The sequence below is a fragment of the Aquarana catesbeiana genome, linkage group LG07 (genome assembly GCF_042186555.1).
Source record: "Aquarana catesbeiana isolate 2022-GZ linkage group LG07, ASM4218655v1, whole genome shotgun sequence".
NCBI lineage: Eukaryota > Metazoa > Chordata > Amphibia > Anura > Ranidae > Aquarana > Aquarana catesbeiana.
Genome location: NC_133330.1, coordinates 61,484,723 through 61,502,276, shown reverse-complemented (window position 1 = coordinate 61,502,276; position 17,554 = coordinate 61,484,723). Strand labels below are relative to the sequence as shown.

The 17,554-nt window shown below is 40.8% G+C and overlaps 1 protein-coding gene across 2 annotated transcripts in view; it reads left to right on the top strand.

Annotated features, from left to right (window-relative positions):
* Positions 1-9,621, top strand: part of UBA3 (ubiquitin like modifier activating enzyme 3) — a 51,229-nt gene extending 41,608 nt beyond the window's left edge. For both annotated transcript variants that reach the window (XM_073592211.1, XM_073592210.1), the window contains 4 exons: positions 661-761; positions 1,690-1,753; positions 4,341-4,395; positions 8,893-9,621. In XM_073592211.1, the coding sequence (XP_073448312.1) occupies positions 661-761; positions 1,690-1,753; positions 4,341-4,395; positions 8,893-8,981 (309 nt within the window). In that variant the 3' untranslated portion in view covers positions 8,982-9,621. The remainder of the gene's footprint in view (positions 1-660; positions 762-1,689; positions 1,754-4,340; positions 4,396-8,892) is intronic.
* Positions 9,622-17,554: the final 7,933 nt, after the last annotated feature.

The following is a 17,554-nucleotide window of genomic DNA, read 5'->3' as shown; positions in this document are numbered from 1 at the left end:
GAGTTACCAGCATAAGACTGCATTAAAGTGGATGTAAACCCTCACATATAACCATTGAAGTGAACAGCCTCAGATGATTCACAGAGATGAAACCAACCCTCCTTAATAAGTTTTACATGTATATCTGCTGTCTTTAACTTGCTATATTCTTTAGAAAGTGCACATCACGTTAAATATTTTATTTCTTCCTGTTCACAACTGGGAGTAAAGTCTTGGCATACACTGTGTGACAGCTGATTGGAAGAAAGGCACACACTCCCTCACCACATAGGCGAAGGGAGGAATATGCAGAGCTGTACTGTGAATAGAATATATATCTATACATATATAGCACCCAACCGGACACAAATTTCAGGCTTGTTTTATCTCGGTTGTCGGAGAACTTGTCAGAAGTTCTCATGCTGATAACAGAAGAACTGGGCAGCAGAAAGACACTAGACTTGGGGCTTTGGAGAGAGATAAGTAAACACTGCAGATATATGTGCATAGGTCAAATTTCATGAATAAGGTTTACATCCACTTTAATGCTTTGCAAAGTTTTATTGAGTCCCTGTCCCCCCCCAAAAAAAGTATACAATGTAATTTTTTTGTAAAAATGATTTTACCCTTAGCCCACACATTTTGGTATTGTTTAAACTTGTTTTCTGTGTTTTGGAACAGGATAATTGCCCGGCTTGTAGTCTGCACCCTCAGAACATTGAGTTTCCATCCTCTGCTAAACTGCAAGAAGTTTTGGATTATTTAACTAATGATACCTCATTGTAAGTGGCTCATTCAATGGAACATCAGGCTGAATCATTAAAGTGGTCTTTGATAGAAGCTTGTCTAACGATTGGCTTCTGTTGAACAGAAAGGGCTACACACAGATCGCAATTCATCTGGTTCCTGCTGAGCTGGCCGAAATCTGATCCATGTGTACCCAGCTCTAGCCTGTGCAGAGAGCAGGATTGTGGGAGGAATCCAGCAGGCCCCACCCCTACTACCTGCAAAAAACTATAGGAGGGGGCGTACACAAGACTAGTCAGCCTGCACAACAAGATAGCAGCAGTGACTGGTCTTTATTGCAGGAAGCTCCTCCACATAGGAAAAGTTTCACACTGGGTTAATGCATTGATCTGGAAGAAAAGCCCAACAAAATTGATAAGAATACACTTGCCTCTTGTATTTAGATCATATTTGCTTATGCTGGAGTTCAGCTTTAGGGCCCTTTCACACTGATCACCAGTCTGAAGAAAAATGCATGACCATTAAATCCTATCACTCTTCACACCGGTCAGTTGCCTTTTTAAAAGTCCTGCATGCTGCATTTTTGGTGCATGTGTGCTGTGGTGAAAAAAACGCAACAAAAAATGCACCTCCCCATTGAAACTACTAGAAAGCGGTTAAAAAAACGCACCCACGATTGCGTCTTTAATTGCGATTTTTGAGTCACATGCATATGCATTTTTACTGTGTTTTTGCAACAGAGCATTGTGAAAGCAGCCTAAACAAAACTCCAGGCTCCATGTTGTGCCGGTAATGTGATCAAGACCATAAAGCTAAAACCACCACCCCCTTGACCCTACTTCCCTTTCTTCCACCCCCTCTTCTCTGACACCCCTGCACATATGCCAAGTTGTATTTTGCTATAAGCATCTGCCACTTATTTAAGTGACTGAGCTCTAAAAACTCTTTAATGTTTTTGTGCAGACAAATGAAATCTCCTGCTATCACAGCAACACTGGATGGGAAGAACAAGACCCTTTATTTACAGGTAAGAAGATTGTAGCAGATCTTTTGCTACCTGTTTTTTGGCAGCATTCATCTGGATCCATGTAGATTCTCTATAGCCCTAGGCAGTGCTTTTTTAACTTTATAATTTATGAAATTATGCATTGATTACTGTATACTAGATGAGATTTCTTGGGAAAACCAATATCCTCTAGATTAGTGGTTCTTAAACTTTTTGAGTCATGGATCCATTTAAGAATCTGATGAAAGATATGAAACTCCTCTCCAGAAATCACATTAAAGCAACTTTGCATGCAATGAATATTTGTACTTTATTTTATTGAAATTCGATTTCCTCATGCATATATGACATACACAAAGTTTAAAGGGGTTGTAAACCCTCGTGGCTTTTTTTTTTAATAACAAACATCATACTTGCCTCCACTGTGCAGTTCGTTTTGCACAGTGTGGCCCTGATCATCGTCTTCTGGGGTCCCCCAACGGCAATTGTGGCTCCTCCTTGCATAGATAAACCACATAGAAGAAGGACTCTCCCTGGGGGTGGGTTACCTTGCGGGCGCGCTCCCGAGTCCAGCATTTGCATCCATAGACATAGAATGCCGGACTCGGTCCCGGCGCCCGCGTCATTGGATTTGATTGACAGCAGCGGGAGCCAATGGCTGCGCTGCTATCAATCTATCCAATCAAGAGCCGAGAACCCCGGGCAGAGAGGTACAGCGCGTGCCAGTCAGTGTTAGTTTTTTCACCTTAATGCATAGGATGCATTAAAGTGAAAAAACACGAGGGTTTACAACCCTTTAAATAAAGTAAACAATCTTAATAAAAAAACATTCATTTTCATGCAAAAAAGTAATAACCACTCATTACAAAAATGAAATGTAATCATCTTGTGCAAATTAAACTAAACTATTTTAATTCTGCTCAAATCTACTTCTACTAGAAAATGAGAATTAGCACTTTTATGGATAACAAAAATTAGTCAATCCGTGCAACTTAATTTTTCAAGTGCCACATCCCTAAACAATAATCTATTAGATCAACCCCTAAAGAAGACTAATAAAGTTGAAACGTGATAGGATAGCATTCACGCATTAGGCGCCCTGGGTGTCCCCTTAAGTCTACCAGATAGCAAGGATAACTTGCCACAAATTTATGGCAGTGTTGAATTGTTAAGTCTGGTAACTTGCTGCACATTTTCACTGGCAAGTTATACACTTACAGAGCACTTAAAGCACAAGTTATGGGGCGTACACACGGTCGGACTTTTCAGCTACAAAAGTCCGACAGACTTTTGACGGACTTTCGACGGACTTGCGGCGGACTTTCTAACGAACAGACTTGCCTACACACGATCACACAAAAGTCCGTCGAATTCTTACGTGATGACGTACACCGGACTAAAATAAGGAAGTTGATAGCCAGTAGCCAATAGCTGCCCTAGCGTGGGTTTTTGTCCGTCAGACTAGCATACAGACGAGCGGATTTTTCGACCGGACTCGAGTCCGTCGGAAAGATTTGAAGCATGTTTCAAATCTAAAGTCCGTCGGATTTGAGGCTGAAAAAGTCAGTTGAAAGTCCGGAGAAGCCCACACACGATCGGATTACCAGCCAGCTTTAGTCCGTCAGCGTCCGTTGGACTTTTGTAGACGAAAAGTCCGACCGTGTGTACGCGGCATTATAGTTGACACTTTTCCAATTTGAAAAAAATTTGCATGGCAAGTCTCTAGCAAGAGCAAAGTTGCAGTGGTGAGTCCTACAGCATGAAAATTCAGCCACAGTGACCCCTGTGGTAGGATGACTATTGCACAACATAACCGAACCAGAACTTGCAGCAGACTTGCAGAATGTTTGCAAAGAAAGTTTATCTGGAGTCATGCAAAGCGGACTTGCTGCAATTGTGCAACAAACTTGTGAAGCCTGGCAAGTCTAGCAGTAGCTTAGCAAGTCATTTTCAAACTTGCAGCACAGTTGCTTGCTGTCTGGGTATAATACAGAGTACATTCGTTTAAACAGTAAGTTGGAGATATAAGAATAAAACGGAATGTGATGCACTCAGCATACACCCAGGTCTGCTCTATACCACAAAATTATTTTTGATAATCGTGAAATAAAAATAATACTCAGAGTAAAAATGCAGACAATGAGCAGTCTAGAATTTCCTCATATTGTGATTAGTGAGGAAATGCCCTTACATTGTCGGTCAGTGAAAAAGCACCTCTCTACATGGTAATCGGTGACGGGCCCTCCCACACTGGTGGTCAGAGGAGGAGGGAATTCTTTGATCGGTGGTCAGTTAAAAATGTTCCCTTACATTTGTGGTTGGAGTAAGGCCTTCTTTTGCAGGTGTAATCTATGGAAATGGACCTTCTTAGATTGTTGGTCATTGGTAATAATGCCCCCCCACAGATAGCTAAAATGTTCGTTGGTGTCAGTGGTTACTTATTGGAGAGGACGAAACTGCTCATTACTTATGGAACCCCTAAGCAATCTCTAGAGGAACCATGGTTTAGAAAGGCATAAATACAAAATGACTTGTGTAGCAACTGTATAGTTTCCTTTTTAGGGAAGGTGACATTATCCTTTTAAGTTTATTTTCTCTTTCTCTCCAGACTGTTGCATCTATAGAAGAAAGGACGAGGCCCAATCTTTGCAAAACTTTACACGGTAATCTTGTTAGCAATTAATGTTCAGCTAGGTTTTGGGCGTGTTAATTGTTGTTTGGTTCAGACCTGAGCACTTCATAATTGTATCCTAGCAGTTTACCTATAACATTGTAGTTCAGTTGTAAAGCAAAGCATAGGGGAAACCTCACAGTTTTGTTGTGCTTATTTTACATCCACCGAAGCACAATCTGGTTTAACTAATAAAGCAAAAAGCAGTGTGCAGCATCAGCGGCAACCAATCGGCCATTGTTTTTCATTATTCAAACTGCCTCATGTTGGATGGAATGTGATTCGCTGGTCCGGCTCTGTTAACTTTGCACACTGTCATAGCTGTCTGCCCAGTATACTTACATTAATTTGACTGTGTTAGAATTGATTGACCTGTCATGTTTTACTCAGCTGTCTTCTGAATAGATACAGTACCCTTTTGTTTCCCTTTCTATTTTCTGGTATAGTCATGCTGTTCATGAGAAAAGACATCAGGAACCCAAATCTGTAACAGCAGCTTAGTACATTAAAGCAGAACCAGACTCCATTTAGGTTCAATAGGGTCGGTGAGTAGGAGCAGGAAAATTTGTACCAATGTTACAGATCATTTGACCAAAGGCATACCTTACAGGCATGAATGCCAGTAGAGTCTTAACTCAAAGTATCAGCAACCCAGTGAATGGCTGCAATGGCATTGGATTACATGATCTGGAACCGGACTGTCATGGGATCGCCATTTTCGGGCAGTCTGTGAATTTATGCTGATTCTAATACTCCTACAGCATTTTTAATTTTGTAAGGCTTGCCTACATTATGAGCTTGGGTCCACTTTAATGACATTGATATTAATATCAGGGATGGGATGGGATGTGGGGGGGTGATCATACCAAGCTACTCCTGTAACTGGACTTTTTGTAATGGTAGAAATCATTGCTGAATGTTGACGCAAATAGGTCACAAAATGTTGAGGGGTATGGTCAGCTTTTATCCACTCCAATCAAAACCAGTGGGTTTAGTCATCTATATTATATTATATTATATTATATTATATTATTTTATTAGTAAAGCTACAACGCCAGCATAACATTTCAGTAATTTAATTTGCAAAGCATCGGGTAACTTTTAGCAATGCACATAAGTACATTTTACCACGAGGCTTCCCAGGACACCTGACTATACTAAATGTAAGACAACTAATCGATAAAATGTAGTACATGGTAGCTGGGAGCAAATAGAGCATAGAGCAAATACCAACACATACAAATACTAGTAGCACAAGGACACCCAGTACAAGTTGATGTTTCAGGGCATCAAACACTTTCTCAAATCAAGTTCATCTGCCTGCCTCTCTGTACTGGGTGTTGTTTTTTTGCTACTGAGCAAAGAACAAGATAAACTAACCCTTTCAGATGTAGACTTTTGAAAACTGTGGGGTTAATTTACTAAAATGGGAGAGTACAAAATCTGGTGCAGTTGTGCTTAGAAACCAATCGGCTTTTAGGATTTATTGTCAAAGCTTAACCTCTTCACGCTCACGCTATAGTCGAAAGACATGGGGCATCCATGTACGTCCTCCCAAGCATGCGCTGCCTGCGCGCCCCCTGCAGTGCACAGGCAGTGTGCTCTTTGATCACCGACTCCATGAGACTCGGCAGATCACAGATCCGGAGTAAGGGCCGATCCTGGGCCCTTAGCACATGATCAGCTGTCCGCCAATGACAGACGATCACATGATGTAAACAGAAGCCGGTAATTGGTTCTTTTTTTTCCTCACGCTGATAGCGTGAGGAGAATAAATAACTGATTACCGGCTTGTGTAAACAGGACATCGGTCCTGCACACCACACTGCTGCCAAATAGTGCCCTTCATGCCACCTATCCGTTCCACCTATCAGTGTAGCCTCATCCGCACACATCAATGAAGGAGAGAAATTACCAGTGTACAAAATTTTATAAAACTTTTTTTCTTTTTTTTTTTTCAAAATTTTCGGTCTTTTTTTGCTTAGCAAAAAATAAAAAACCCAGTAGTTATTAAATACCACCAAAAGAAAGCTTTATTTGTGAGAAAAAAAATATAAAAATTTCATTTGGGTACAGTGTAGCATGACCGCGCAATTGTCATTCAAAGAGTGCGAGCACTGAAAATTGGCTTGGGCAGGAAAAGGGTTTAAAGTGCCCAGAAAGCAAGTCGTTAATTGAACAAGAAGCTGGTGGTCTGTTTATAAAGCAGTGAATGTGACTTTCACCGAACCTTTTTCTGGTGGAGGATCAATCGCTGCCATTTTAAAACACATGGGCCCTGAATCAAATCTTCAAATGTACTGAGCTTCACTGGTACCAGGGCAGCTCGGAATATCCTTGCAAGCAAGCTGTATGTGCCAAAGGAAGAAACCGTGCGCACTGGTTAGTGCAGGTAAAACCCTTAAAAAAAAAAAAAATTGCACTTGAAATGAAGTGTCTTGATCAGGGCATGCCAACCAGAAAAACCCAAAGGAACGACCGGTCATGCCAACAAATGTTGAAGCACTCTTGCTATGTTTTAAGATGTAGGAGATGATCCAAGACATGATGGTTACTCCTGAGGTTCACACTGGGAAAACCAAACGGAAGAAAATGACATAAGCTGCATCAAGCTGGTGAAGAAGGGGGGGGCAGGGATTGTACATTTTTGTTAATATAACCTCCAATAATCTGACATGTTTCAGGACCATTCCTCTTCTTTAGAGTGACTCTAAACTAGAATGGGTATAGCCCTGAAATAGCAGGTCACTTCTGCTTTTAGATGAACCTGGAATATTTACCTGTAGAGGATGTTTGCTGAATGTCTGCTTATTTGCTTGATAAATATGCCCCTTTGTGTTTCTGCATGACATGAGTTGTTTAGAATGTAGCATTTTGGGACATACAGTGCCTTGAAAAAGTATTCATACCCCTTGATATTTTCCACACTTTGTCATGTTACAACCAAAAACGTAAATGTATTTTATTTTATGTGATAGACCAACACAAAGTGGCACATAACTGTGATGTGGAAGGAAAATGATAAATGGTTTTTAAAATTTTTTACAAATATCTGAAAAACGTGGCGTGCATTTGTATTCAGCCCCCCTGAGTCAATACCTTGTAGTACCACCGTTTGCTGCTATTACAGCTGCAAGGCTTTTTGGGAATGTCTCTACCAGCTTTGCACATCTAAAGAGTGACATGTTTCCCCATTCTTCTTAGCAAAATAGCTCAAGCTCTGTCAGATTGGATGGATTTTCAAGTCTTGACACAGATTCCCAAATGGATTCAGGTCTGGACTTTGAGCCATTCTAACACATGAATATGCGTTAATCTAAACCATTCCATTTTAGCTCTGGCTGTATGGTGAACCTTCACCCCAGTCTCAAGTCTTTTGCAGACTCTAACAGTTTTTTTTCTAAGATTGCACTGTATTTGGCTCCATCCATCTTCCCATCAACTCTGACCAGCTTCCCTGTCCCTGCTGAAGAAAAGCATCCCCACAACATGATGCTGCCACCACCATGTTTCACGTTGTGGATGGTGTATTCAGGGTGATGTGCAGTGTTAGTTTTCCACCACACATTGCATTTTGCTTTTAGGCCAAAAAGTTAAATTGTGGTCTCATCTGACCAGAGCACCTTCTTCCACATGTTTGCTGTGTCCCCCACATGGCTTCTTGCAAACTGCAAATGGGACGTCTTATGGCTATCTTCTTGCCACTCTTCCATAAAGGTCAGATTTGTGGAGTGCACGACTAATAGTTGTTCTGTAGACAGATTCTCCCACCTGAGCTGTGGATCTCTGCAGCTCCTCCAGAGTTACCATGGGCCCCTTGGCTGCTTCTCTGATTAATGCCCTCCTTGCCTGGCCTGTCAGTTTAGGTGGACGGCCATGTCTTGGTAGGTTTGCAGTTGTGCCATACTCTTTCAATTTTCGGATTGAACAGTGCTCTGTGAGATGTTCAAAGCAAAGCTTGGGATATTTTTTTTTTATAACCTAACCCTGCTTTAAACTTCTCCACAACTTTATCCCTGGCTTGTCTGGTGTGTGGCTTGGCCTTCATGCTGTTTGTTCACTAAGGTTCTCTAACAAACCTCTGAGGGCTTCATGGAACAGCTATATTTATAATCAGATTAAATTACACACAGGTGGACTATATTTACTAAGTAGGTGACTTCTGACGGCAGTTGGTTCCACTAGATTTTAGTTGGGGGTATCAGAGTAAAGGGGGCTGAATACAAATGCACGCCAAACTTTTCAGATATCTATTTAAAACCATTTATAATTTTCCTGCCACTTCACAAGTATGTGCCACTTTGTGTTGGTCTATCACATAACATCCCAATAAAATACATTTACGTTTTTGGTTGTAACCTGACAAAATGTGGAAAAAAGCTATGAAAGGTATGAATACGTTTTCAAGACGCTGTCTGATAATTTATGCCTATAACCCAATAAAAATGTGGCCTTATCTTGAAATTTTATTTCTTCTTTCTCCTTGTAGAGCTTGGCCTTGTCGACGGACAGGAACTTGCAGTTGCCGATGTCACGACCCCTCAAACCATCATATTTAAACTTCATTTCACCACCTAGCTGACACAGGAGATTCCATGAAGACACTTTTAGTTAGAATTACTTGCAGAACTGAGTAGCAAATACTGATATGGATGTGCAGTATGACAAAAATGGAAAAAGAAATCCACAGCCATCTGACACCAAGTCAGGCATTGGTTTCTTACCAAGTTTATATGGCTAATGAAAAATGCTCATGTAACATAGCCCTCTCCGAGCAATTATTTATGAAAGGGAAAATGTTTTAAATGCCCCCCAAGAGCATTTTAAATATACTTTTAGAAACATCTTCAATGTACAGTATTTTGATCTTATAAAGAGTACCTGTCAGTGGCTAAGCCATTTTGTTTGTAGATATACTTTGGCTTGTGGTCCACTAGAAGCTAGTGACTTTATGGCAGCTATAAAAAGTTTGTGGATTCATGATGTCACGAGCCTGGCAAAATAATAGGCTGCAGTCTCCAGCACTTGTATCTGACCCACAAAATGGCTGCTGTCACGCATGCACGTCAGGTGCACTTTAGCTGCTCTGATCTGTATAAAGCCTTGTATCTTTTACGTTATGTCTTTCTTATGACAGAAGTTTAAAAGGCTGTCTTTTTTTTTTTGTCTGGTGTAAACAATATTGTAATTAGCCATAATAAAAACATCTGTACCTTAAGTACTATTTATATGCTTGATGTTATTACTTTAAAAGGTAATTTCACTTTCATGGGGAAAAAATTTTATGAGTAAAGTTGTAAAAATTAAAATGGTATATACAATTGGTGCACAAGCCATACTGTAATTTATAGTTATTAAAAATTACCTTTCTATTTCAATCTGCAGCCACTGTAATTTTCTAGACAGTCAATGCAATATGACTCCTGGAGGCATTCCATACACAGCTGGTGTACAGAATGCCTCCAATAATATATCTAGATATGTATATAGATTAGGGTGTTTCATTTTCTAATGGAAAAAAAAAAACTGTAAAATTTTTGCAGACGTTACTTACGCAACGAGTCTGAGTGATGTAAAAGATATATATGATAAATTTCAAGAAGATTGGATAATATTTAAAGGTTGCACACTTTGATCTGTTTTGTAAAAGTAGGCAAAAAATACGATTTTTCAATGTTAATTACTTTTTATTGGGAAAACTAGAAATCACAAACTTAAAATACTATTAAAGCTATACACTAAGATTAATAGGTAATATGATAGGCATAACCTGTGTTATATTAATCAACTTTGAACGATGCAATCCCTTGTTTTGTTCGCTTGGTGACTTTTCTGTGATGCTCGACTACCTTCAACAAGAATTGTTTTTGTTGTTCATCCCTGACTGATTCGTTATACTTTTTTTATCAGAGCAAATCCTCTTTCTGCAGTATCATTGACAACCTTAAGAGCATTCACATGGCTTCTTAGAGAATCACTGCAGTATTCTGTCACGTCGTGGATCACAAACAGTTCAAAGAACGTCTTTGTTTTATTCGTAAGGAAATAGCTCAGGTCTTTTCCTTCAAAAACCATGTTTTTACCCTCTAATCGTTTCACTTCCTTTTTCTTTGCAGGTTTGGTTTCTAAACTTTTAGTCCTATTTTCCTTAACAGCCTGAGTAATACGTTCGTCCAAAAAAGCCAATCCTACGTTTGTTTCTGACAGATACCAAAGGTGTCTCTTAGCAACTGAGAGCACATTTTTTGACATCTGCATCTGGGTAAGTGCTCAAAAGCTGTAGCATATCCAAATCATTCTTTGGAGCCCATCGACTTACAATTTCCTCATGCCAAAAGCGAACATATATGAGGCTGACAAAATGTGCAACCCCTTTCATTCCTTCCAATTGTCATTGAGGAATATTCAACTGTTTAGTGAAGAGGACAATTTTAAGTGCATATATTGCCTTTGCCATCCTCCTTGCTTGATGCAGTGCCCCTGGGATCCTGAAACTGAAGTCGTTTTTAGACCAACCTCCTAGGTACAGGAGTGAGAGTTGTATTAACTCTATGTAGTCTTCTCTTGGATGACTTCCGTCTTTCAGGACATTTTGGATGTAGTTAACCATTTTCACTCGTTGTTCTTCTAGAAAGCCTTGAACAGGACTTTCTTCATCCAGCATTGCTGTATATGACTTCTTATAAAGTGAACCCCACAGACTTTGCTTTGATAAAAGTGATCAATGTGTGCAACCCCTAAATATATCCACTCTTCTTGAAATTTGGCATATATATCTTTTACATCACAGGAGATTCAGGGCGTAAGCAAAGTCATATGAAAATCACATCTTTGGAAAAATGAAACACCCTAATATAGATAGATGTAAAAATTAAAAAAAAGGAAAGAGCTCTTTTACTGGACAGTTGTATTTGTCTACCAGTTCATGAGATCTGCACAGCTTTGCCACACAGCACAGTCCTGTCTGGCAGAGCAGAAGACCTGATTCTTCTCTGCTGCAGTTCAATAACACTTACAGGTCTTGCCCCTCCCCCAGCCTGTGGCTGGACAGTGAAAGGAGAAGCAGAAGATTGATGCGATCATCTCTCTTTCACGTTACTCTCATTTTCTGTTGGCATGCTTCTCGCACTGCAAAACTGACTATTTATGCTGCTACTTAATTCCCCCGGTCTGTGTTCTTGTGGTATAGAGGAGTGCAAGAGGCACTTTGTCTTTTTATATTTGCTTGGAGTTCTACTTTAATGGACACTTGTACTGAGAGAATTACTGAGGTGTACAATTGCTGAATGCCTTCTGTGAATGCTGTTCCCAGCTTTAAATGTTTGAGCCACTGACCTAGGACAAGTATGTCCTGAGTCAGAGCTCTCCAATCAGCAATGAATGTGAACTTTGCAGACTGATAGGTTTGACTGCAGTGTTTGACTCTGAAGAGAGACCACTGCTTCCACACAGAGAGCAAGGGTCTGAAAGTCTTTGCACACCTTGTATTTATGATGCACCGGGAATCCATTTAGCTGACTTAATCTGGCGGTTCCATTGAACTTCAAAGTGTAACCAGGACTTCCATGTTTCCAAGGAATTTTTATTTATTTTTGCACCAAGCTTCAGTTAACCCTCTGTACACTTTAGCGCTGTCCCTGACTTCCTCTGGTATTCCCTAGGGCAGAATGTCATTTTGCCCATCTCATGTGAGCCCAGCCTGTCATTTACGTACCTCCTTGAGATGTGTCATCATGAAGGCTTGGTTAACAGACTCAGAGATGACGTCATAGGACTGGCAAGAAGACCTAAAAAAAATAAATAAAAAAAGTGTGTATAGGAGTAGCAAAAAAGCAGGGAGGGAGTTTCAGGGGTTGATGGGGGGGGGGGGGGGATCCTGGAGTTCTGTTTTAAAGTGTCACTAAACCCACATCATAAAAATCTATTAAGAAATGGTGTATTACATGCTGTTCATACTCACTATGGTATTTGTTTTCTGTACTCTTCAAAAAGCTGGTTCATCCTGTTGTTCTCTATCTCCACTTTCTGTTCATGTCCAATTCATCTAGGGATTTTCCAGCTGTGGTGCTAACTCTGCACATGCTCAGTTTTCAGTGAGTTTCTATGTTGGGCGTATACACAGCGGTAGGTGGCAGCCCACTGCCTACCTCCTCCTCCATGCCTACTTACCAGCTAAACGCAATGGGGGTAGGATATTACGTGTGGATTAATGGAGGCTTCACCTCCCTTTTATTCTAAGACCAGGCTGGAGGGGCGTGACACAGCCTGTGACTGTCAGAAATCCACCCACACCATGTCATTGCCGAAAAATAATAAAGATTTGATTTCAAATATATATTTGTATGACAGTTTAAAACCGTTTTATTGCTTCTAATTATTTATTTTTACTCTGTATTCCAAAGCCTGTTTTTTTTTTTTTTTTTTTAAATTTTTAAACATGACCAGTAGCAGGAGACTAAAAGCTCCTCCTGCTTATGTATCCCTGCAGACAGGCTAAGAAAGAGCTGCATAGTGTGACATCTGTATATTGATTAGGAAAAAGGTACTTCAATGGTTTTTTTTTTTTTTTTTTTTATTAAAATAATTACAGTGCCATCATCCACACACAGAAATAAAAGGGATAATGTAAACTAAACAGTGTGTGTTTAGTGTCACTTTAAGTAAATGCACCGGTGCTTGGTAAAAAAAAAGACAACAAAGTTGTACAAATGTTTTGTAGAAAGTAAAAATATAAAAACAAAGATTTGACTAAGTGCCGGTTCACACTGGAACGACTTGTCAGGCGACTTAGCCGCCTGACAATTAGCGCCCCGTTCTGTACAATGGAACCGTTCTAATCGGAGCGACGCAAGTCGCTCCGACTTAGAAAAAGGTTCCTTTATGACTTTGGGGGCGCCTTGAGGCGACTTGCATTGACTTCTATACAGCAGTCGTTTTGCAAGTCGCTGCTCCTGTCGTGTCCAGGTCGCCTGAGGCAGTCGTGCTGCAAGTCGTGCTGCCTCAGTGTGAACCGACACTAATAGTTACAGAAAAGAATCAATTTTTTTTAAGTGTTTGTAGCCTTAGAAATGAAAAAAATATTTTTATGTCTTCACGTTTTGTTAACCCAAAAAAAAAAAAAACAGATCCCGTTCCCTTAACCACTTCAGCCCCTGAAGATTTTACCCCCTTCCTGACCAGAGCACTTTTTACAATTTGGCACTGCGTCGCTTTAACTGACAATTGCGCGGTCATGTAATGCTGTAGCCAAACAAAATTTGCGTCCTTTTTTTCCCCACAAATAGAGCTTTCTTTTGGTGGTATTTGATCACCTCTGAGGTTTTTATTTTCTACTATAAATAAAAAAAAATGCGCTACAATTTATGAAAAAAAAAAAACAATATTTTGAACAAACTATGGGAAATATTTATAGCATTTTTATTTATTTATTTTTTACTAGTAATGTCGGTGATCTGTGATTTTTAGCGGTATTTTGAAGGACAGATCGGACACTTTTGACACATTTTTGGGACCATTGACATTTTATACAGCAATCAGTGCTATAAATATACACTGGTTACTGTGTAAATGTCACTGGCAGGGAAGAGGTTAACACTAGGGGCTGATCAAGGAGTTAAATGTGTGTTCCCTCAGTGTGTTCTAACTGTATGGGGATAGGACTGACTAGGGGATGAGACAGATCGTTGTTCCTACTTAGTAGGAACACACTATATGTCTCCTCTGACCTCCCAGAACAGGGATTTGTGTGCTTACACACAGAAATCCCCATGCTGACGCTCGTGCACATGAAGCGCGCGTGGCCGTCAGCGGTCGTGCCCGCCGGCCACATGCATCGCATTCCCAGCCGCGCAGCGGGTGCGTGCCCTCGCCCTCTGGTGGCTACTAAAGGTAAGAACGTACCTATACGGGATTTCGCCCAGGGGAGCCATAAACATGGATTTATGAAATGCATATATTTATATATTAAAATAGATGTGCGTGATGACTGAACTTCGCAACTACTTTAGAGTCTGAAAATAAGAAAGTCTATAAATACCCCAAAATGGAGCGCAATAAAAACACTTATCCAAAAGTGCCTCAGTTGCTAAATAAAAGTGGTAAAATGTGGCCAGCAAAGAAGCTATTTAAAGTGGTTCTAAAGCCTCAAGATTTTTTACCTTTAATGCCTTTAAGGTAACAAAAACTTCTGTGTCATAGACTCACCCCCCTCACCCTCCTTATACTTACCTGATCCCTATCGTGATCCAGCACTGTGCAGTAGAGCTGCAGCTATCCTGGCTTCGTCCCTCCTCCCTGGGCAGATCGATAGCAACAGGAGCCGTTGGCTCCCACTCATGTCAATCAACTCCAGTGGTGAGGGAGCGGGGCAAGTCCCGATGTTTTTGTCAATAGAAGCAGCAGCGGAGCTCGGAAGAGAGCCCACAGGGGTGTCCCCATGGGAACCGTTTCCTATTGGGAGCAGCAGCAGCAAGAGAGAAGGACCACAGTGTATGGTTCCTCTCATCGGCATCCTAAGGCCTCAGTCAAAAGGGCAAAATTGGCTGTGTTGCCTCAAGTATCTTGTGGTAAAAGGGTAACAGGGATCCTAGGTGTGTGCAGATAGCCATGGCCAGGAGGCCTGTACAAAGCAATGACAGGTCAGACCTTCATACAAGGTGGGTACACCTACCTCTCGCTATCCCATTCCCAACCCACCTCTCTGGCTTTGGCAGAAACCAGGGCTGGTAGACCTGCTTTCTTTTCGCCATCCTACAAGGCTTTTTTTTGATAGCTAGCAAAAGAGAATCCTCCTTTTTTGGATGATCCACTGCATGTGACAAGCCCATAATTTTCCTTTTAGCCAGATTTTCTAAGACTGTGTAGTATTATATTGTGATCAATATTTCCCATGCCTTTCTTTATTCCTGTAATTGTTTCTTTGGCTTGTATTATGGCTGTTTACAGTTTTTTGTAACATCTTGATAATCCTAATAAATTCTCTGTGATGCAAAACAATGACAGGTTGACAGCAGACGCAGCTATCTGCCAACTTTCACATGTAATCACACATGAAGCGATTACCAGTGATTAGGGAGAGATGATCATCTTTGGATGCAAGTAGTTTGCTTTTGCAGGTCTGCATGGATAGATTCCCAAAACATAATATGCAGCAACAGTATACATTTTATTTCTAAAAATCATTCATTCTTGGACGAGGATGTATTTATAAGAGCGTATCTAGGTTGAAGAACGATTCCCTAATGCTGCTGCTTTACATTTGTGCTGGGTTGAAAGATGTAAATCATATTAATAACCACTTGCCGGCCATGTAACTCATATGTGCAGCGGCAAAGGAGGGTGGGCCTTAAAGTGTCACTAAACCCACATCATAAAAAACTATCAATACATGCTGTATTACATGCTGTTCATACTCAGTCACTATGAGATTTGTTTTCTGTAGTCTTCAAAAATCCTGATTGATCCTGCTTCTCTCTATCTCCCCCAATGCAGTTGTGGATTTTGCAGAGCAGTGTTGGCAGCTCTGCACATGCTCAGTTGTCAGTGAGTTTCTATGCTGAGCATTTCCTCCTTATCACATCTGAGCAGCCCATGAGACTATAGCAGTGATGGCAAACCTTGGCACCCCAGATGTTTTGGAACTACATTTCCCAAGATGCTCAACTTCAATGCAGAGTGCATGAGCATCATGGGAAATGTAGTTCCAAAACATCTGGGATGCCAAGGTTTGCCATCACTGCTATAGAGCATGGGTGCTTAACCTGTGGCCCTCCAGCTGTTGCGGAACTACAAGTCCCATGAGGCATTGCAAGCTACTGACTGTTACAAGCATGACTCCCAAAGGCAGAGGCATAATGGGACTTGTAGTTCCGCAACAGCTGGAGGGCCACAGGTTGAGCACCCATGCTATAGAGTAACCCATGTGGGCGTATACACAGTGGTAAATGACAGCCCACTCCCTCCCTCCTCCTTCATGTCCACTAACCAGCTAAACACAAAAGGGCAGGATATTACATGTAGATTAATGGAGACTTCACCTCCCTGTTGTTCTAAGACACAGGCTGGAGGGGCGTGACACAGCCTGTGACTGGCAGAAATACCACACCATGTTATTAAAAAATAATAAAGATTTTATTTCAAATATATATTTTTGTGACAATTTAAAATAGTTTATTGATATTATTTTTTTACTCTGTATTATCTCAAAGGCTGTTTTTTTTTAACATGTGACCAGCAGGATTAGAAGTTCCTCCTGCTTACGTTTCCCTGCAGACAGGCTGGGAAAGAGCTGGGTCATGTGACAGCTGTATATCGATTAGGAAAAAGGTACTTAGATTTTTTTTTTTTTTTTATTCAAATAATTACAGTGCCATCATCCCCGTGTAGAAAGAGAAGAGGCAATGTGAATAAAACAGTGTGTGTTTAGTATCATTTAAATGCCCACATGTCATACAAATGCAGTCAAGGTCTCTGTGCTGACAGCATGCTTACAGCACAGAGCTGTCACGGACAGCTCCTGATTTCTGTTTATGATTGGGAGCTAGTGGGACAGGCTCCCAATCACGTGACCAATCATAATGATCACATACTTGGGAAGTCTGCTCCCCCTCCACCCGCTGTAAAATCACAGGTAAAGGGCCATCAGAACTGGCATTAAAGGACCAGTAGGGGTGGCCTGGGGCCAGGCTCAAGTTAGGAAGATTTGCCCATAGTGTTAATATCTCTAGATCTTATGATCATTTTTACTTGCAGTTACAGGTTGCCTTTTCAGTATATGTTCTGTTTGAATTGCCCAAATTTGTGCCGGGTTAACTTTAATGGATTAGTGAACTTTTAGTGCTTGCATTCACAGGCTTTGTTCCCATCAGAACTGGTTATTTCACCTTTCAAAACTATGGGAATCCAAAACAAATCTACAGCTTTAGTGAGCTAATTTACATTTAATGAAGGATATTCCTGTGTTGTGCTTTGTGTCTGCTTTGAAAAAGTTCCCAACGAAGACTTGCCCCCCTTTCCTTCTCCATTTAGTCAAAACATTAAGTCTTGCTAGATCACTTCAGGCTGACCCCTTTTGCAGGTATAACTATGTAAAACGGTAGAAAGAAGTGACTATACTGTTTAAATTCCAGGAATACACTGTCTTACCCTGATCT